This window comes from Dendropsophus ebraccatus, chromosome 7 (genome assembly GCF_027789765.1).
Source record: "Dendropsophus ebraccatus isolate aDenEbr1 chromosome 7, aDenEbr1.pat, whole genome shotgun sequence".
Classification (NCBI taxonomy): domain Eukaryota; kingdom Metazoa; phylum Chordata; class Amphibia; order Anura; family Hylidae; genus Dendropsophus; species Dendropsophus ebraccatus.
Genome location: NC_091460.1, coordinates 15093607 through 15115538, shown reverse-complemented (window position 1 = coordinate 15115538; position 21932 = coordinate 15093607). Strand labels below are relative to the sequence as shown.

The following is a 21932-nucleotide window of genomic DNA, read 5'->3' as shown; positions in this document are numbered from 1 at the left end:
TGAGGATCAGCAGGAAAAAAGTGTCAGGAGGGGGCAGCACAGCCTTGTCATAGCAGGAATCCCCGCAACGCATCCACTGGTTTACAGAGCTGTGTCCTATATGTGATACTACAGCCTGTGCCCCTCTATCAGAGCCGGGGTCATGTGTCCTATATGTGATACTACAGCCTGTGCCCCTCTCCCTACCAGAGCCGGGGGTCACATGTCCTATATGTGATACTACAGCTTGTGCCCTCTATCAGAGCCGGGGTCATGTGTCCTATATGTGATACTACAGCTTGTGCCCTCTATCAGAGCCGGGGTCATGTGTCCTATATGTGATACTACAGCCTGTGCCCCCCTATCAGAGCCGGGGGTCACATGTCCTATATGTGATACTACAGCCTGTGCCCCTCTATCAGAGCCGGGGTCATGTGTCCTATATGTGATACTACAGCCTGTGCCCCCCTATCAGAGCCGGGGGTCACATGTCCTATATGTGATACTACAGCCTGTGCCCTCTATCAGAGCCGGGGGTCACATGTCCTATATGTGATACTACAGCCTGTGCCCTCTATCAGAGCCGGGGGTCATGTGTCCTATATGTGATACTACAGCCTGTGCCCCTCTATCAGAGTCGGGGGTCATGTGTCCTATATGTGATACTACAGCCTGTGCCCTCTATCAGAGCCGGGGGTCATGTGTCCTATATGTGATACTACAGCCTGTGCCCTCTATCAGAGCCGGGGGTCATGTGTCCTATATGTGATACTACAGCCTGTGCCCCTCTACCAGAGCCGGGGTCATGTGTCCTATATGTGATACTACAGCCTGTGCCCTCTATCAGAGATGGGGGTCATGTGTCCTATATGTGATACTACAGCCTGTGCCCTCTACCAGAGATGGGGGTCATGTGTCCTATATGTGATACTACAGCCTGTGCCCCTCTATCAGAGATGGGGGTCATGTGTCCTATATGTGATACTACAGCCTGTGCCCCTCTATCAGAGCTGGGGGTCATGTGTCCTATATGTGATACTACAGCCTGTGCTCCTCTATCAGAGCTGGGGGTCATGTGTCCTATATGTGATACTACAGCCTGTGCCCTCTATCAGAGCCGGGGGTCATGTGTCCTATATGTGATACTACAGCCTGTGCCCCTCTATCAGAGCCGGGGTCATGTGTCCTATATGTGATACTACAGCCTGTGCCCCCTATCAGAGCCGGGGGTCATGTGTCCTATATGTGATACTACAGCCTGTGCCCCTCTATCAGAGCCGGGGTCATGTGTCCTATATGTGATACTACAGCCTGTGCCCCTCCACCAAGGTGGGGGCCACCAAGGAAGCTCATTTGCATATACTGCTTAGGGCCATATCTCAGGAACTGGAGCACCGACTTACAAGTGCAGCACAGCAATCATCTCAGCGTTGTGGTACCGATCCAGCAATACTAGGCTAGGATAGACAGGGTTTCTACTCCATTCCCTTTAAATTTTAAAGTTTGTAGGAAATTGTATCAGTGAAGAAGTGCACCCTGGACTCCTCCAGCCATAGTCCTCACACCACCTCCGCTCCAGGCAGTCAGTATACATGATGCTGTTACCCCCATCCTGGAGCTGCCCCTGTCATACATGTTTGCAGCGCTGTCTGTCCCCTCCATACTATAGAGCAGGTGGGCTGTGGGCTATGGAAGCGAAGGCGTCAAAGCCTCCAGGTCTCCAGGACATCAAAGTGCAGGATTCTCACTTCACCTTCTGTTCCTTATTAGATGTCAAGTGTAAGGACCGAGGAAGGGGGCAATTACTGCTATGCATCTACACCATCCGGGAGGTACAGGAAGGGAGGCCCGATACTACAAGGAGAGAATTCTTGTATATAGGAGCAGTATTATAGTAGTTATATTCTTGTATATAGGAGCAGTATTATAGTAGTTATATTCTTGTACATAGGAGCGGTATTATAGTAGTTATATTCCTGTATATAGGAGCAGTATTATAGTAGTTATATTCTTGTATATAGGAGCAGTATTATAGTAGTTATATTCCTGTATATAGGAGGCAGTATTATAGTAGTTATATTCCTGTATATAGGAGCAGTATTATAGTAGGTATATTCTTGTATATAGGAGCAGTATTATAGTAGTTATATTCTTGTATATAGGAGCAGTATTATAGTAGTTATATTCTTGTATATAGGAGCAGTATTATAGTACTTATATTCTTGTATATAGGAGCAGTATTATAGTAGTTATATTCTTGTATATAGGAGCAGTATTATAGTAGTTATATTCCTGTATATAGGAGCAGTATTATAGTAGTTGTATTCTTGTATATAGGAGCAGTATTATAGTAGTTATATTCTTATATATAGGGAGCAGTATTATAGCAGTTATATTCCTGTATATAGGAGCAGTATTATAGTAGTTATATTCTTGTATATAGGGGTCAGTATTATAGTAGTTATATTCCTGTATATAGGAGCAGTATTATAGTAGTTATATTCTTGTATATAGGAGCAGTGTTATAGTAGTTATATCCCTGTACATAGGAGCAGTATTATAGTAGTCGTATTCTTGTATATAGGGGGCAGTATTATAGTAGTTATATCCCTGTATATAGGAGCAGTATTATAGTAGTCGTATTCTTGTATATAGGGGGCAGTATTATAGTATATCCCTGTATATAGGAGCAGTATTATCGTAGTCGTATTCTTGTATATAGGGGGCAGTATTATAGTATATTCCTGTATATAGGGTAGTATTATAGTGGGTATATGAGAGGATCCTGTAGCAGTCCATCTTCCGGCCTCTGGCGTTGCTCCTTTAGGGGTGGAGGGGTTTCTTTTACTTTGTTATGGTTATATATATACACAGGGGTAGTTTGTTACCATCTCAGACCCCGTAGATTCCTCTTGTACAGGCGCCGGATGTTTCACCCTCAGATATTCAGTAAATGAAGCGCAACTAGAAATACCTGAAAATAATGACAAGATGTGACCAGAACCTGACCGGAGGCGAATGCCATTCCACAGCGCCTGCATTATGTAATAGTAATATATACCCAGAGCTTCTAGGCTTATGTACCTAATCCAGGCATGTGGGATACCGTCCGCTGAGCTGATGTATCTAATATTACCATGTGTGATGCTCCTTGTTGAGCCATGTATCTAAGTCTCCCCTGTGTGATACACACTTCTACATTCCTCATGCTCCTCTGGTAATTAGAATAGTTGACATTTCCTGCTGTAGATAATGGGGGCGGCCGTGGCATCTGCCTGCAGGGACATTCCTGCCATATATACACCACCACCACCACCGCACCGTGTAGCCTTCACTACTGACCAGCCATCATAGGCGTTACCTGTGTGGGAGAAGAATATACACAGCTATAGCTGACCAGGAGCACATCTATATATCTATATACCAGCTGGATCTCTGTGATTGTGGCATCTATACACTAGCTGGGTATCTGTGCATGTGGCATCTATACACCAGCCAGGTCGCTGTGCAGGTGGCATCTATACACTAGCTGGGTCGCTGTGCATGTGGCATCTATACACTAGCTGGGTCGCTGTGCAGGTGGCATCTATACACTAGCTGGGTCGCTGTACATGTGGCATCTATACACTAGCTGGGTCGCTGTGCAGGTGGCATCTATACACTAGCTGGGTATCTGTGCATGTGGCATCTATACACCAGCCAGGTCGCTGTACATGTGGCATCTATACACTAGCCAGGTCGCTGTACATGTGGCATCTATACACCAGCCAGGTCGCTGTGCAGGTGGCATCTATACACTAGCTGGGTCGCTGTACATGTGGCATCTATACACTAGCCAGGTCGCTGTACATGTGGCATCTATACACTAGCTGGGTCGCTGTGCAGGTGGCATCTATACACTAGCTGGGTATCTGTGCATGTGGCATCTATACACCAGCCAGGTCGCTGTACATGTGGCATCTATACACTAGCCAGGTCGCTGTACATGTGGCATCTATACACCAGCCAGGTCGCTGTGCAGGTGGCATCTATACACTAGCTGGGTCGCTGTACATGTGGCATCTATACACTAGCCAGGTCGCTGTACATGTGGCATCTATACACTAGCCGGGTCGCTGTGCAGGTGGCATCTATACACTAGCCGGGTCGCTGTGCAGGTGGCATCTATACACTAGCTGGGTCGCTGTGCATGTGGCATCTATACACTAGCTGGGTCGCTGTGCAGGTGGCATCTATACACTAGCTGGGTATCTGTGCATGTGGCATCTATACACCAGCCAGGTCGCTGTGCAGGTGGCATCTATACACTAGCCAGGTCGCTGTACATGTGGCATCTATACACTAGCCAGGTCGCTGTACATGTGGCATCTATACACTAGCCGGGTCGCTGTACATGTGGCATCTATACACTAGCCGGGTCGCTGTGCAGGTGGCATCTATACACTAGCCGGGTCGCTGTGCAGCTGGCATCTATACACTAGCCGGGTATCTGTACATGTGGCATCTATACACTAGCCGGGTCGCTGTGCAGGTGGCATCTATACATTAGCCGGGTATCTGTACATGTGGCATCTATACACTAGCTAGGTCTCTGTACATGTGGGATCTATATTTTGGTCCTTGCAGTCTGTGCGGTAATACCAGCGCTGCAGGAAGTGGATGCAATTCCTCCCGTTAACATCATGTAAATTTGGGAGGGGCCATAATGCACAGATCATGGCTGTCCTTCTGTTCATACAGAGATATATGTGATGTGGTACAGATGACATCATATAGCCTGAGAGGGTATAGGATGGGATATCAGATATCCGCCTATAAAGCATAGAGGACAGGGATGGGGAACCTTCGGCCCTCCAGCTAGTGCAGAACTACAATTACCATCATTCTGAGGTTATAGGGGGTAAAATCTGATTATTTATAGAGTGGATGCCAATGCGCCCCCTGCTGGGCGCTCAGAGACGGACAGAGCGCTTACGTAACAGACTGAATGCATCCACAGCTGACGGCCTTAGTACTAGGATTCTCCTGAGAACAGGTCTGTCAGATGTGTCCGGTATTAGGAGGCTCCGCACTCACATTATGTCTAACGCTCTCAGTGATCCTCAGAAAATGTGGTTTTTCAGGCTAAGGAAAAAAAAAATATGTTTTTCATCCTCTGCTTTGGGCGGTTTATTGGCTATTTTTACATTTCTCTGGCTATTTATCCTAATTTACAGCGTGTTATAGACTACAGCAGAACCTTCAGCCCCCAAACATGGCAGAAATGTTTATGTCACAGACAGGGGCGTAGCTGAAGCCTTGTGGGCCCTGGTGTACCCCCCAGATCAGACAGAGTAAACACACAGGAGAGACTCAGGCTGCACAACTGTAACTCCCATGATACGCCATTGACAGTCCATGCTGGAGGTTGTAGTTATGGAACCTGGCGAGCCACAGACTGCGGGGCATGATGGTAGTCTTACCTGTCCTGGCTCCTGCTATGTTCCAGTGCTCTGGCCTCCTCTGGTCAGGTCTGCATCCTGTGTAATGTGGGCGGAGCTAATCACTGCTCTCTGGCATCACACAGGAAGTGGCAGGACAGGGAGCACAGGGCTCAGTGATTGCCAATACAACTCAATGGGAAGAGAGCAGCCTGCAGTATTGCTTATCACAGACGATTCAGGACAGCCGCAGAGTGACGGGATGTGCTGAGATGGGCCCCATTAATGTACAGGCCTGGTTGCAGTGGCAACTGCTGTGACCCCTATAGCATCGGTCATCATATACATCAAAATAAGCCCTGTAAATGCCCCAAAATAGCTATTCTGGATAGTAAAATTAAGAATATGTGAGAGACTTCAAAGAATTAAATTAAAAAAATAAAAATTTGCAGCCTAGATAGCTTGTATATACCCAACAGACAGCTCGTATATAGCTGAAATATAACCTGTATATAGCCAACAGGATTATGAAGGGAAACCTGCAAAAGGAGATTTGTTTTCTCTGCTACAAGAGAGTTCTCCTCCCACGTGACTGTGTAACCAGAGGAATGACGACAACAAGTTACCAAACATATCAACATATTTCCTACAAATGAATCAGATCTCTGAATGTATCCCCCCCCCCCCCCCCCCCCCACATCGCAGCATCGGCCTCACTCATAGCTCTATGAGCAAAAAATCACCATTGCCATTTTCTATTGGCTTTTTAATACTTGCATTTTTTTTTTATATAAATAATTACATAAATAAAGTATAAAACTAATTTTATACTTACAAATACAAGTAAACACATCCCTCCTCAAGCCTCATAGCGTTCCTGGATCCGGTTCACCGCAGTCAGGGTCCTGCAGCTCTGCTAGCTGCAATGTCACGCCCCCGGCTGAGAGACTGCCCGCTCAGCCACTCAGTGACTGGGGTGGGACACAGACCCGCTCACTGACTGGCTGAGGAGGCAATCGCTCAGCCGAACCAGGACGTTGCTGCTGGAAGAGCTGCAGGACCCCAGAGCAGCAATGGGTTTCAAGCAGAAGATGACAGCCGGCTGCTGTGAACGGGAGCCGAGAAACAAAGGCACGGGAAGGGTGAGTTCACTTGTGTATTATTTTCGCTCCCCCCCCCCCCGCCTGCCGATTTTAGGAACTTCCTCTTTAAAAAGGGTGAGACCCCATGTACTCAGGTTGTGCGTAATATTAGAACTCTGCTCCATCCACTTCAATAGAACTGAGCTGCAGTACCGCACCCAAACTGAGGACAAGAGTGGCGCTGTTTCTGGGATCCCGGATAGCCCCATTAATACATCATTACTGATGTCAGACAGATCACACATTCACATCACTTTATAACAATCACTTTTTATTATCCCTGAATTTTTTGACATTTTTAAACAGCAAAAAAAGCATAAAGGGGGGCGAGCATTACAAGCTGTATATAGCAAATAACCAGCTATATATCCCATAGTCTCATCATGGGTGGGGGGGCACAACAGATTGTTGTTACAGGATCGCATTATTTTAGAATCTCAAAAAAAAAAAAAAAAAAAAGGTAATTGTGCAAAACCAGATAAATACAAGAAGCATAAATTATATGTGAGGATTTACAGATGGCGGGGCATTATATATATCATATATAGGATTGTTATACAGCGGGGGCTCGAAATCTCCAGCATTCTTTAAAAAGGAAACATGGGCAACGCAAGAGACGTCTCTGAAAACCACAACTAGCACTAATACAAGATGACACCTTCAGGAGAGGAGCGAACACGGGAACATTTTATAGAAATTAGCAAAAAAAATAGAATAAAAAAAATGAGAAGTGCTTTTTACTATGATTTCTATAAAATCTGCTCCCTCCATCATAGTAATATAGGGGGAGGGGGGGGGAACTTAGAAAAAATTACCAAAAAAGTTAGTATTTTTACAGCAGATGATTATGTTGAATTTTCTTGGATTATTCCGTCATATAAATTGGAATTTACGGTAAAACATTGAAATGTTCTGGAAATTTCCAAAGACGTCTCAAATTCATCATCCTCATTGAACTTGTGGGGTTCACAGTTATTACACATTAGCTGCCATCTTGTAAGCCGTAATAAGTATCAGTCATCCCTTGTAATACAATACAATCCTTGGGAATTGTAGATTTAAAGTGAACCATTCATCTGTGGAAAGGGGGGGGGGGGGGGGGTGTCAGCCATTTTACCCATATAGAGGCCATTGTGGAAACCACTGACGTGGTTAAATCCTATAGGTGGTCTGATGGGTCACACATGGAATGGAAAATGGCTGCCTCCTCCATCAATAAGCGAGGTCCAGGCCAGTGACCTTCCTCCGCTCAATAATACATGGTAATATTCCTCTATATATGTGGGTAATACTCATATATTAACATATGTAAATATATACATATAAACCCTATAAAACAAAGTGAACAAGCAAGTAAAGCCGGGAGATATAAAAAGGTTATAAAGAAAAAAATAAAATAAAAGGCCACCGCCCTTCATCCTTATTCAGGGGCAAGGAGGAAGTAGCAGCTGGCGGCTTCTCCTGAGTAAGGTGGCGGCAATGCCTGGAGCCCGGCTGATCGTGCAAAGCAGAAGCAGCTGCCACCACCTTGTAATACTTGGTAAAAGTGCAAGTGCAACAACGAGTATACACACACATAACACAACAAATACAGCTGGAGACCTCACTGAGTCTTTGTTCCATGCAGGACACCATAGGCAGGTGTAATCCTGTCTCCATATACAAAATGGCGGATCCATCAGATGACCCCCAGCCTGGTGGGCACAAAGTGGATAATAACACAGCTCAGAGACAGGCATCAGGCCGGAGGATGGACAGGTTATAACTTCATCTGCTGTCTGTAGATCTCCCGCTTACTCCGGTCGCCTCCCCAGGTACGGCTCTTGGAACGGAAAAGCTTTAAGTGTTCCTTAAAGTCTTTGTGATACATGGAGCGGTAAGACTGCGGCTCGCAGAGAGTCTGCAACAGAGGGAAAGGGGTGAGTTAAAGCCCAATTCATCTTCTAGAAAACACAACATTGTGTGGTGTAGACTTCCAAGACTACAACGTCTATTCAGACCTGTGTCTCCATGGTAACAGACTACAAAAAAAGCCCTGTGTAGTCCCATCCTTACTTTATCTTACAGACAGATGGGTGTGACACTGCAGGATCAGACTTTTAGTCTGTTACCAAGGAGACATACATATATATACACTGCAGCTGCAGAAACAGCAGGATTTTGTATTGTTTAATTAAAATCTATGGTAAAAGCCGCTTTACATGGCTTGAAAGGGTGGGTTCACACTGAGGAATTGTCGCGGATAAATTCAGCGGAATTCCATCGGCTGTACGCGCGCTCAATAGACACCATTCTATGGGCCGGCTGATTCCGCATTCCGCCCGTGCATAGAATGGTGCGTGGCCGTGAGCGCGTACAGCCGACAGAATTCTGCGGAATTTATCCGCCAGAATTCCTCAGTGTGAACCCACCCTATTGGTGGACACGGGTTGTAAGGCAGTATTCCAATCTGATGCAATTACCCTTTAACCCAATGAAGACCAATAGCGCTATTCCCACCAGGCGGCGGTGCAGTCACTCACCTGGTAGCTGGGGAAGAAATCCTTGTAGCCCCCCTTCAGCACATACAGTTCAGGGTAGTGCAGTTTGGGGTATTCATTGCTTTTTCTGTCCTGTTGCCTAACAAAACGGCACCTGTCGGGCAAAGAGACAGTGTGAGAATTCACAGAAAAAGAAGCAGCATTTTGAATAAACTGTTGAGTTTAAAGGGATTATCCAGGCCTAGAAAACATGGCACTTTCGTTCCAAAAACAGCACCACTCTTCCTCAGGTTGGGTGTTGTATTATAGCTCAGTGCCATTGAGGTGAATGAGCAAGAGTTATAATACCAAAAACAAACTGAGGACAGGGGTGGATACGATTAGAGGCAGTATAAAGGGGAGCACTGGCACAGGTAAGTGATATAGTAAGGGTATACATATGTGTGAGGAGGAGACTTACATGCGGGGGCCTCGCTCCGAGGAGAATTCACAATGGAAGATGACAATCACTCTTTTATCCTCGCTGCTCGATACAATCGGTTTCTTAAGGAGGAAGTCTGCCACATCCTGTTCCATCGGGAGATTTACTGCCCCCTAAAGGAAGAAGAACACACTGCATTAAAAACAATCACATTTGTATATATACACACACACACTGTACATGTGATTTAACAATAGGAAGCTCCGCACTTACCGTGATGTGCCCACCCTCATACTCATACGGGTAGCGGCAGTCTATGATCACACAGCGATCAATGTGATCCTGGTACTTTCCCTTCAGCACTTCATTCATCTGAAGGGACAAAAAGAAGCATTATACCTTCTGCTGTATAGGGTATGTGCACACACACACACACACACACACACATACATATATATATACACATACACACACACAGTATGTGTGTATGTATATACTCATGGCCGACACAAGGGCCACCACACTTACCATATCTGGAGTGATGTACTTGAGACCATTGTCTGGACCGTCTACCGTCCTCAATAAATACTTCTATAAAACAAAATACAATACATTTTTATAATAATTTACTATATGCACTATATTTCTTATTATCTTTTCGCTTTATTATACATCACTAAACTTATATTATTTTTGGCCTCTTACCTTGGAGGAGTCACCAATCAAATCCCCTTGGTCATTGTCTAGAAATTTTTCAACTGTTTCGACACAAAGAGACTTGGAACGTCCCAACTTCATTTTCTATTATGAAAAAGAGGAGACATTTAGTGATATATCATCCATATACTGTTACTATGAGATGGAGTCATCATCCATATACTGTTACCATGTGATGGAGTCATCATCCATATACTGTTATATGTTACTATGTGGTAGTTATCATCCATATACTGTTATATGTTACAATGTGATAGAGTTATCATCCATATACTGTTACTATGTGATGGCGTCATCATGCACATACTGTTATATGTTACCATGTGATGGAGTCATCATCCATATACTATGTGATTTTTCAGGTCTCATCTACTTACAGGCTCAATCGGCTCCAGCACCACTTTGTCCACAGAGGCTGATGTCAGATTTTTAAGCCTCTTTGTTTTCACCGGGGGATCGTCATCATCTGGCCTGTCCAGCCGTTTTAGGATCGGTCGTATGAGGCTGCTTGGCATGGACGGTGAGCGGAAGAGGCGGCGACATTTGCTTCTTATGACCAAATCCTACAGAAGGTGAAACAAGTGGTCACAAAGGGAACCAGACCCCACTATAGTTACAGACCACCTGAGGCCCCTTGGTGACCCAGAATAATGGGTCAACTTACCGCATCATGGTTCTCTTCCTTCTTCAGGGGGGCGGTCAGCAGGCTCTCCATCCCAGTAGGAAGGTCTGGTTCACCCTGAGAATGCAGCAGATTAGTAAAATGCAGACTAGACCATAGAAAGGAAAGGTTCAGCTCATTACAATGACATGGCAGACGTACCTGGACATCGTCATCCATGATCTCCATGAAGCCATCGTCATCATCATCGTTAACAGAAAACGTTAAGGAAGACTTGCGTAACCTGACAGGACTTTCAGAATCCAGGTCGCACTCCACTCTCTCAGGTGAGAACTGGAATAGGAACGTTAATATGTGAGTTATAGCGCCCCCTGGTGGTGGGGTATATAGACATTTAATAGCAGCAGTAAGAGGCTCACCATGAGGGCAGGGGCAGAGTTCGGCCTTGACTTGAAGGACTCATTGCTACGTAACCGGATCCTGGATAATGGACACATGGACGGCCTTTTGAATAAGAAGACTTCCTGCAAAAGGATCAAATATCAGGGTTATAAACGGAGATCAATGGGGGCAAATAATCAGAGAAGGCAACAGGTTATCAACCAGACTTACATTCTCCTTGTTGTCTTTAGCTGCTGGGAGACCCTCAGAGGGACTGGTGGCATCTAGGTCTGAGGTACTGGAGAGTCTTCTTAGGAGGGGGCTTCCCCGGAGGAGCGTCACCTATAACCAGACACATGGTCAGTGATGACAGACATATACAGATAGGGGGCAGTACAGACAGACAGCCATATGCTGCTATATACAGATAGATGGTCAGAGTGATTATAGCTATATGCTGCCATATACAAATAGATGGTCGTGATGATAGCTATATACAGATAGGGCTATAGTATCTATAACTGGACAGATGGTCAGTGATGATAGCTATATACAGGTAGGGGGCAGTGCAGAAAGCCAGCCATATGCTGCCATATACAGATAAGACTGTAGCACCTATAACCAGACAGATGGTCAGAGTGATGATAGCTATATATGCTGCTATATACAGAGATAGGGCTATAGCACCTATAATTGGACAGATGGTCACAGTGTTGATAGCCACATGCTGGAATATACAGATATATACAGGCTATATACAGGAAGCAGCAGAACTAACAGGATTATCCCAGATTTACAACCTACACAGAGCCATTCCAGGTATGTTACTGATATCAGCCCCCTCCCCCCATGGGAGAGTATATGTGGGGTATACAAGGAGATGCATCCTGTGACCCGAGGACACTTACCGGCAATGACTGTCTTCTGGTCAGCGGCTTCAAGCTGCAAGGACAAGATCGGGAAAGATGTGAGATCTTGGGCTGAAATTTTGGCAAGGGTATTATTAGAGTTCTATTATACTAGGCTGTGTAATGAGGCTAGCGATCAGCTGATTGATCACTGTCTGCTCCATGTAATAAGGCATGTGCGGCCAATGTCAGGGCCCTTAGGGTTATTACACGTCAATAAGACTCGGAAACGTCTCCGCTACACAGGGCGACATTTCCATCAGAGAAGGGGCAGAGGAAGGGGGTGTCAGCGCCACACGACCGGACGCCTCTCAATTCTATAAGTGATCAGCAAAGCAAACAAACAAATCATACTCACTCATTGTGTAAGATGCCGTCCTCTAAAATAGACTTCTCAAAGCTGAAAAGGAAGGAAAAGAGAGAATTAGCCACTGGCTCCCATCCTGTGCAAGGAAACTAAAAATAGATACGGGACGGGGTAAACATGAGCGAGGTGGAGCGAGGGGCTACACAGCATAAACTATATATATATATATATATATATATATATATATATATATATATATATATATATATTCACACACTGAAACCTACAGACACACTGAGCATCCATATTACGTCTGCACATCCCGGCCTGAACGCGAGTCTGGTGACCTGAAGTGACTCTGTCTGGTCAGGACTCGCAGCCATAATACAGGTGCAGAAAAAAATGTGTTACGGTGGTGTGAACACTGCCATAGAGGTCAGCTCACCCCAGGGCCCACTTTATTCTATGCAAATGAAATAAAATGAAAGACTATAGAGAATATGCCAGTAGAGGAGGAGTTCTTGTCCCATGGCTGCCGACACCTCCCCCTCTCCCCGTCAGGCTCAGCTCCCTCCACCTGTATGTAAATGGTCGGCCTTTTGTTGTCCTGCTCCTAAGCCTGGAGCAGGCGTCAGGCCGGGCCCGCAGCTGTCTGATAAGTGTGGCATCTGAAAAGCTTCTATTCAGCTTATTCATTACAGAACAGCAGGCATCCGGCGGGAGCACGTGTGCGGCCATACAGATGGTGCAGAGCCCGGCAGATGGGGGGCACCACTGTCCAATTACCTTACAGCGGGGGATTACTCTACAGACGGCCATTGTGCCCCCTCCCTGCACTGCTCTCTATTCATTGCTTGCAGCCCGTACCCCATTCACTGCAATACTACAGCCACAACTGGGGGGTGGAATATAGATAGCGCAGGAATTCATCCCCCCTTCTTAGAGAGAGCAGAAAGTGGGGTATATAGTCTGGGGTGAGGGGGGGTTAGAGGTGTAGGAAACCAAGCAGCTGTTCTCTATAGGGCGAGTGGTAAACATGACCCCCCCACCCATCTCCTGTCTCTTTGTGCAGCGTCTCTATGAACACAGTTCATGAAGTGGCGACAGGTGCCCGGCAGCCGAAACACCAGACTGACCCCAATTAGGGCGGATATTATCCCTGCAAAAAGGAGGGCGGAAGGGGGGGGCACGTGTGGCCACAGTGTTATTCTTCCATCATATCTGACATCTCTGTCAACACAAAGAACACCTGTCACCAGCACTAAAGCCATAAATCGTGTCCCCTATCCTCCCCCCACACAACCGCAGTGAATGTTATTGTAAAATGCACCAAATTTTATTATAATGGATTAACAATAAAGTTCATTGAAAAAAAAAAATTGCATGTTAGGAATAACACTAGAAATCTGATGAGTTGCTATGGGCAACCAGAGTAACCACCAATCAAATGCCAGCTTTCATTCTCTATAGTTGGAATGATAGACTGCAGATCTGACAAGTTGCTATGGGCAACCAAAAAAATATTGGCTTTCATTTTCCAACGGGGGATTTGATTGGTTGCTATGGGCAACTGCCTGACAGCCTGATGTACAAGTATTAACACATCTGCTTTTTTTAAATAAACTTTATCGATTTTTTTAAAATAAACTTTTATCTTTCAAATCACAAACCATAATTCCTTTTCAATAAACTTTATCCGTTTTTAAACATAGAATGTTGATCTCCAGCTAGTGACTGCTGCAAAACTACAACCCCCAGCATGCCCTGACAGCCTTCGGCTGTCAGGGCATGCTGGGAGTTGTAGTTTTGCAGCAGCTGGATTGGAAATGGCTGCTGTAGAGCCTGGCATACAGCACTGACTACCATCAAGCGATCCCTTGGGGTCAGGAATTTACAGCCACATTCCTCCAACCTCCCAGGGCCGGAGAACAAAGCGGCCGTCTATGTTACAAAGAACGAAACTGGAAGCCAGCGGCCACTTTCCCTGCCTCCTCCGCCATGTCACTTTCTGGTGATGAAAAAACTAGAGTTTTTCACAAAAATTTTATACCACGAAACCAGGGTAAGCTGGGGTTTCTGCGTTTCTTCCTGTGATGATGGGCGGTGTCAGGTGATGGCGGCAGGTTGTAAGGGGAGACAATAGATGGATTATATCCCCGCAGCAGCTGTCACCGCAGCGCCCCCCCCCCCCCTTCCCAGTCCCACAGCTGTCGCTGCACATTCCTGCAGGGGCTGCTCTATGACTATGCGTAAGGCGGATGATGCTCACTCCTGTCATATACAACCTAAAGGGGAAATAGGGACAACTAGCGAATATTGATGATAACCACTCCAAACACGTGCAGCCAGAGAATGACCCCCATCATTCAGCTAGCTATCCTGTGTACCCCTTTAAAGGGGAACAGTAGGTGCCAGAGATTTGGAATTTACTGCTATTAAAAAAATCTCAAGTCTTCCAGTACTTATCAGCTGCTGTATGTCCTGCAGGAGGGGTGTATTCTTTCTAGTCTGGAGAGCAGGATAGGTTTTCTGTGGGAATTTGCTCCTGCTCTGGACAGTTCCTGACATGAACAGAGGTGGCAGCAGTGAGCACTGTGTCAGGCTGGAATGAATACACCACTTCCTGCAGGGCATACAGCAGCTGATAAGTAATGGAAGGTTTGAGTTTGTTTTTTTTAATAGGAGTAAATGACAAATCTCTGGAACTTTCTGGCACCAGCTGATTTGATACAAGAGACAAATAGATACTTACATTTCTGTGGGTGTGTCCGGGTCCAGGGGGCTGGGGTAATCCAAACATAAACCTGGAGGACAGAGAAAGGGTTAATAAACGCGTATAATCACAGATGTGTGGATATAATAATCCCCATTATAATACCTACCGGAATCGGAGGAGTCGGAGGAGGCGGTGCGGGTCAGGCAGGAGATCTGGCTCTGATAGGACGACAGCTCCCGTCTTCTCTTCGGGGTCTCGCTCTGGCTGTAATGGAGGAGAGGATAAGAAGGCTGATTAGTCATCAGGAAGGAGAGATGATGTGGGACTACAAGTAACAGCAAGGCCTGGATCCCATCAGCCCACTGGGGGCGCTGTTTTATTACACTTAATACATAATACTGAAGGGTTAGTCCGGATGTGATACCTCTGCCTGGTGACAGGGCAAGGAGTCATAAGGCAGGATGGAGTGTAGGCCCCATCCTCCACTAATGCCCAACATCACTGTGTATAGAGCCCGGCCAGGTGTCAGCGCAGCGGCTCTGCTACATTGTATCAGATGACGCTGCCAGGGTCTATGAGGTCCGGCCACAATACAGTGTTACTACATCTGTGGTGTCAGCGCAGCGGCTCTGCTACATTGTATGAGATGACGCTGCCAGGGTCTATGAGGTCCGGCCACAATACAGTGTTACTACATCTGTGGGGTCAGCGCAGCGGCTCTGCTACATTGTATCAGGAGATCCCCAGAACATGCTGCACAGAGGATAGCACACAGCAAGCAGTAGTGACATGAACAATCACTACAGCCCCCCATGTATCCTAGTCCCCCACACTGTACCCTTCTGCCTTATATACACAGCACTGACACAGCCACTTCTCACCAGGCCTCATATATACAGCACTGTATACAGCCACTATCCACCAGGCCTCATATACAGAGCACTGTATACAGCCACTACCCACCAGGCCTCATATACACAGAACTGTACACAACCACTATCCACCAATCCTCATATATACAGCACTGTATACAGCCACTATCCACCAGGCCTCATATATACAGCACCGTATACAGCCACTATCCACCAGTCCTCATATACAGAGCACTGTATATAGCCACTATCCACCAGTCCTCATATACAGAGCACTGTATACAGCCACTACCCACCAGGCCTCATATACACAGAACGGCACACAACCACTATCCACCAGGCCTCATATATACAGCACTGTATACAGCCACTATCCACCAGGCCTCATATATACAGCACTGTATACAGCCACTATCCACCAGTCCTCATATACAGAGCACTGTATATAGCCACTATCCACCAGTCCTCATATACAGAGCACTGTATACAGCCACTACCCACCAGGCCTCATATACACAGAACTGTACACAACCACTATCCACCAGGCCTCATATACACAGCACTGTATACAGCCACTACTTACCAGGCCTCTTATATACAGCACTGTATACAGCCACTACTTACCAGGCCTCTTATATACAGCACTGTATACAGCCACTATCCACCAGGCCTCATATACACAGCACTATATACAGCCGCCATCCACCAGGACTCATATACACAGCACTGTACACAACCACTACCCACCAGGCCTCATATACACAGCACTGTATACAACCACTATCCACCAGGCCTCATATACAGAGCACTGTATACAACCACTATCCACCAGTCCTCATATACAGAGCACTGTATACAACCACTACCCACCAGGCCTCATATACACAGAACTGTATACAGCCACTACTCACCAGGCCTCATATACACAGCACTGTACACAGACACTACTCACCAGGCCTCATATACACAGCACTGTACACAGCCACTACTCACCAGGCCTCATATACACAGAACTGTATACAGCCCCTATCCACAGCACTGCATACAGCCACCATCCACCAGGCCTCATATACACAGCACTGTAAAGTCTATAGAATGCATCATGTATCCAGCAGTGTAAATCAGTAGACAACATAATATACAGCACTGTACACACATGCTATGCACAGTATATCAGTATACCCAGCAGTGTACAATATATCAGTATACCTAGCACTGTACAATATACCAGTATACCCAGCAGTGTACAGTAAGTATACCAGTATACCCAGCACTGTACAATATACCAGTATACCCAGCACTGTACAGTATGTCAGTATACCCAGCACTGTACAATATACCAGTATACCCAGCACTGTGCAATATATCAGTATACCCAGCAGTGTACAGTATGTATCCCCAGCAGTGTATGGTATACCCAGCACTGTGCAGTATGTCCCCAGCAGTGTATGGTATACCCTGCAGTGTACAGTATGTATCCCCAGCAGTGTATGGTATACCCAGCACTGTACAGTATATCCCCAGCAGTGTATGGTATCCCCTGCAGTGTACAGTATGTATCCCCAGCAGTGTATGGTATACCCAGCACTGTACAGTATATCCCCAGCAGTGTATGGTATACCCAGCAGTGTACAGTATGTATCCCCAGCACTGTACAGTATATCCCCAGCAGTGTATGGTATACCCAGCACTGTACAGTATATCCCCAGCAGTGTACAGTATACCCAGCACTGTACAGTATATCCCCAGCAGTGTACAGTATACCCAGCACTGTACAGTATATCCCCAGCACTGTGCAGTATGTATCCCCAGTAGTGTACAGTATCCCCTGCAGTGTACAGTATCCCCAGCACTGTACAGTATATCCCCAGCAGTGTACAGTATATCCCCAGCAGTGTACAGTATATCCCCAGCAGTGTACAGTATATCCCCAGAACTGTACAGTATATCCCCAGCAGTGTACAGTATACCCAGCACTGTACAGTATATCCCCAGCACTGTGCAGTATGTATCCCCAGTAGTGTACAGTATCCCCAGCAGTGTACAGTATATCCCCAGCAGTGTACAGTATATCCCCAGCAGTGTATGGTATCCCCAGCAGTGTACAGTATACATGTATCCCCAGCAGTGTACAGTATATCCCCAGCACTGTACAGTATATCCCCAGCACTGTACAGTATATCCCCAGCAGTGTATGGTATCCCCAGCAGTGTACAGTATATCCCCAGCACTGTACAGTATATCCCCAGCACTGTACAGTATATCCCCAGCAGTGTATGGTATACCCAGCACTGTACAGTATGTATCCCCAGCAGTGTACAGTATACCCAGCAGTGTACAGTATGTATCCCCAGCAGTGTATGGTATACCCAGCAGTGTACAGTATATCCCCAGCAGTGTATGGTATACCCAGCAGTGTACAGTATATCCCCAGCACTGTGCAGTATGTATCCCCAGCAGTGTACAGTATATCCCCAGCAGTGTACAGTATATCCCCAGCACTGTACAGTATATCCCCAGCACTGTACAGTATATCCCCAGCAGTGTATGGTATCCCCAGCAGTGTACAGTATATCCCCAGCACTGTACAGTATATCCCCAGCAGTGTATGGTATACCCAGCACTGTACAGTATGTATCCCCAGCAGTGTACAGTATACCCAGCAGTGTACAGTATGTATCCCCAGCAGTGTATGGTATACCCAGCAGTGTACAGTATATCCCCAGCACTGTGCAGTATGTATCCCCAGCAGTGTACAGTATATCCCCAGCACTGTGCAGTATGTATCCCCAGCAGTGTACAGTATATCCCCAGCAGTGTACAGTATATCCCCAGCAGTGTACAGTATCCCCAGCAGTGTACAGTATATCCCCAGCAGTGTACAGTATATCCCCAGCAGTGTACAGTATCCCCAGCACTGTACAGTATATCCCCAGCAGTGTATGGTATACCCTGCAGTGTACAGTATATACCCAGCACTGTACAGTATGTATCCCCTGCAGTGTACAGTATACATGTATCCCCAGCAGTGTATGGTATACCCAGCACTGTACAGTATGTATCCCCTGCAGTGTACAGTATACATGTATCCCCAGCAGTGTATGGTATACCCAGCACTGTACAGTATGTATCCCCAGCAGTGTACAGTATCCCCAGCAGTGTACATATAGAGCTTCTTACCTCCCCAGGCCGGTGAGCCGGTTCATGGTGAAGGCCAGGCTGGTGACCGGGGACAGCACCCCCCCGGTGTCCGGGTACATCAGGCTCCGGCCGCAGGGCAGCAGGGTGCAGGGCCGGGGCAGGGCGGCGGGGGGGCGGCTGGGACTGAACTCGCTCAGCAGCTTCTCCATCTCCATCATATACAGCAGGAAAGTGTGCAGGACAGCGGACCGGGGTGTGCAGAACAGCGTCAGCGGGCAGAACAGCGGGGCCGGAGTGTGCAGAACAGCGTCAGCGGGCAGAACAGCGGGGCCGGAGTGTGCAGAACAGCGTCAGCGGCCAGAACAGCGTCAGCGTGCAGAGAAAGCAAGAAGTGTGCAGAAAAGCGTCAGCTAGCATCCAGGGAGCTCAGAACAGCGTCAGCTAGCATCCAGGAGGCGCAGAACAGCGTCAGCTAGCATCCAGGGAGCGCAGAACAGCGTCAGCTAGCATCCAGGGAGCGCAGAACAGCGTCAGCTAGCATCCGGGGAGCGCGGAGCAGCAGGGTCCACAGCGGGCAGCGTAACGCGGCATGCAGAGCAGTGTGCAGTACAGCGGCGGCGGGTCACACGGGGCTCCTTAGCCGGGCCTAGTCCTCTTCGGGGCCACACAGCACCGTGTCCGCCGCCGCCCGGGCCTCCTCTGCTCCGCTGCTTCCACTTTACATTTATATTCGAATCATAACACAGACAGGCGGCGGGGAGACAGCCAATCAGCGGCCGGGGCGGGGCGTGCGGGGAGGGGCGTGTACTGTGAGTGCTGGACCAGTGATGTCACATGCTGTCATGTAGTGTAATCTAAGGTACTGTAATATGGTATACTGTAGTGTAATCTAAGGTACTGTACTGTAATATGGTATACTGTATTGTAATCTAAGGTACTGTAATATAGTATACTGTAGTGTAATCTAAGGTACTGTAATATAGTATACTGTAGTGTAATCTAAGGTACTGTAATATAGTATACTGTAGTGTAATCTAAGGTACTGTAATCTAGTATACTGTAGTGTAATCTAAGGTACTGTACTGTAATATGGTATACTGTATTGTAATCTAAGGTACTGTACTGTAATATGGTATACTGTATTGTAATCTAAGGTACTGTAATCTAGTATACTGTAGTGTAATCTAACGTACTGTAATCTAGTATACTGTAGTGTAATCTAAGATACTGTAGTGTAATCTAAACTACTGTAGTGTAATATGGTATACTGTAGTGTAATCTAGTATACTGTAGTGTAATATGGTATACTGTAGTGTAATCTAGTATACTGTAGTGTAATATGGTATACTGTAGTGTAATCTAGTATACTGTAGTGTAATTTAAGGTACTGTAATATATACTGTAGTGTAATCTAGGGTACTGTAATATTATATACTGTAGTGTAATCTAAGGTGCTGTAGTGTAATATACTGTAGTGTTATATCATGTAATGTAATATAGTGTACAGCTATATCATGTAATATAATATACCGTAGAGTTATATTGTGTACTGTAGTGTAATATACTATAGTGTTGTATCATGTAGAGTAGCATATTATAGTGTAGTACTGTAATTCAATCTTATATCATACAATGCAGTAGTATAATATAATGTTATATCATGTAGCGTAGTGTAATAAGCTATAATACTATTTACTGTAGTGTAATATAATGTAGTGTTATATCATTTGGTGTAATATACCATAATACTATATAATTTCCTGTCATAAAGTATTATGTACTACAGCAGGTACAGTCTTCATCTGGTGCAGACATTTACTCCTAGATGTAGCTGCTTTGGGGTGTCAACATGGCCGCCATTGTGTACAGACAGTGGTCCCTGGATTAGGTTAAACATATATGATAAAGATAAGAGCTGTACACGGCCGCCGTATTCCTGCAGTTATCAAGTTTCCAGGTGGCGCTATAATACAATTCACAGTATAATATATGACCATCAACATGGCCGCCATCCCAGCCCCCACACAAGACTCCACATCTGTCCTCCTGTCAGGTGTCTAGTCAGCATTATAATACAATGGAACATTATATAATGCACTGTATAACAATCAACATGGCCGCCATCCCAGCCCCCACACAGGACTCCACGTCTGTCCTCCTGTCAGCTGTCTAGTCAGCATTATAATCCAATCTAACATTATGTAATGTACTGTATAACAACCAACATGGCCACCATCCCAACCCCCACACAGGACTCCACGTCTGTCCTCCTGTCAGCTGTCTAGTCAGCATTATAATCCAATCTAACATTATGTAATGTACTGTATAACAACCAACATGGACGCCATCCCAGCCCCCACACAGGACTCCACGTCTGTCCTCCTGTCAGCTGTCTAGTCAGCATTATAATCCAATCTAACATTATGTAATGTACTGTATAACAACCAACATGGACGCCATCCCAGCCCCCACACAGGACTCCACGTCTGTCCTCCTGTCAGCTGTCTAGTCAGCATTATAATCCAATCTAACATTATAAAATGCAATGTATAACAACCAACATGGCCGCCATCCCAGCTCCCACACAGGACTCCACGTCTGTCCTCCTGTCAGCTGTCTAGTCAGCATTATAATCCAATCTAACATTATAAAATGCAATGTATAACAACCAACATGGCCGCCATCCCAGCTCCCACACAGGACTCCACGTCTGTCCTCCTGTCAGGTGTCTAGTCAGCATTATAATCCAATCTAACATTATAAAATGCAATGTATAACAACCAACATGGCCGCCATCCCAACCCCCACACAGGACTCCACGTCTGT

The 21932-nt window shown here is 46.1% G+C and overlaps 1 protein-coding gene across 1 annotated transcript; it reads right to left on the bottom strand.

Annotated features, from left to right (window-relative positions):
* Window positions 1-6811: 6811 nt before the first annotated feature.
* Window positions 6812-19843, bottom strand: CDC25B (cell division cycle 25B). The gene is made up of 16 exons (XM_069976280.1): window positions 19146-19843; window positions 15260-15357; window positions 15130-15181; window positions 12429-12470; window positions 12071-12104; window positions 11394-11504; window positions 11201-11305; window positions 10983-11114; window positions 10824-10898; window positions 10537-10722; window positions 10148-10243; window positions 9971-10033; window positions 9716-9814; window positions 9482-9615; window positions 9064-9175; window positions 6812-8441 (listed from the first exon to the last, which is right to left on the bottom strand). The coding sequence occupies exons 1-16, from the start codon at window positions 19322-19324 to the stop codon at window positions 8301-8303; spliced, it is 1659 nt and encodes a 552-aa protein (XP_069832381.1). The 5' UTR covers window positions 19325-19843; the 3' UTR covers window positions 6812-8300.
* Window positions 19844-21932: the final 2089 nt, after the last annotated feature.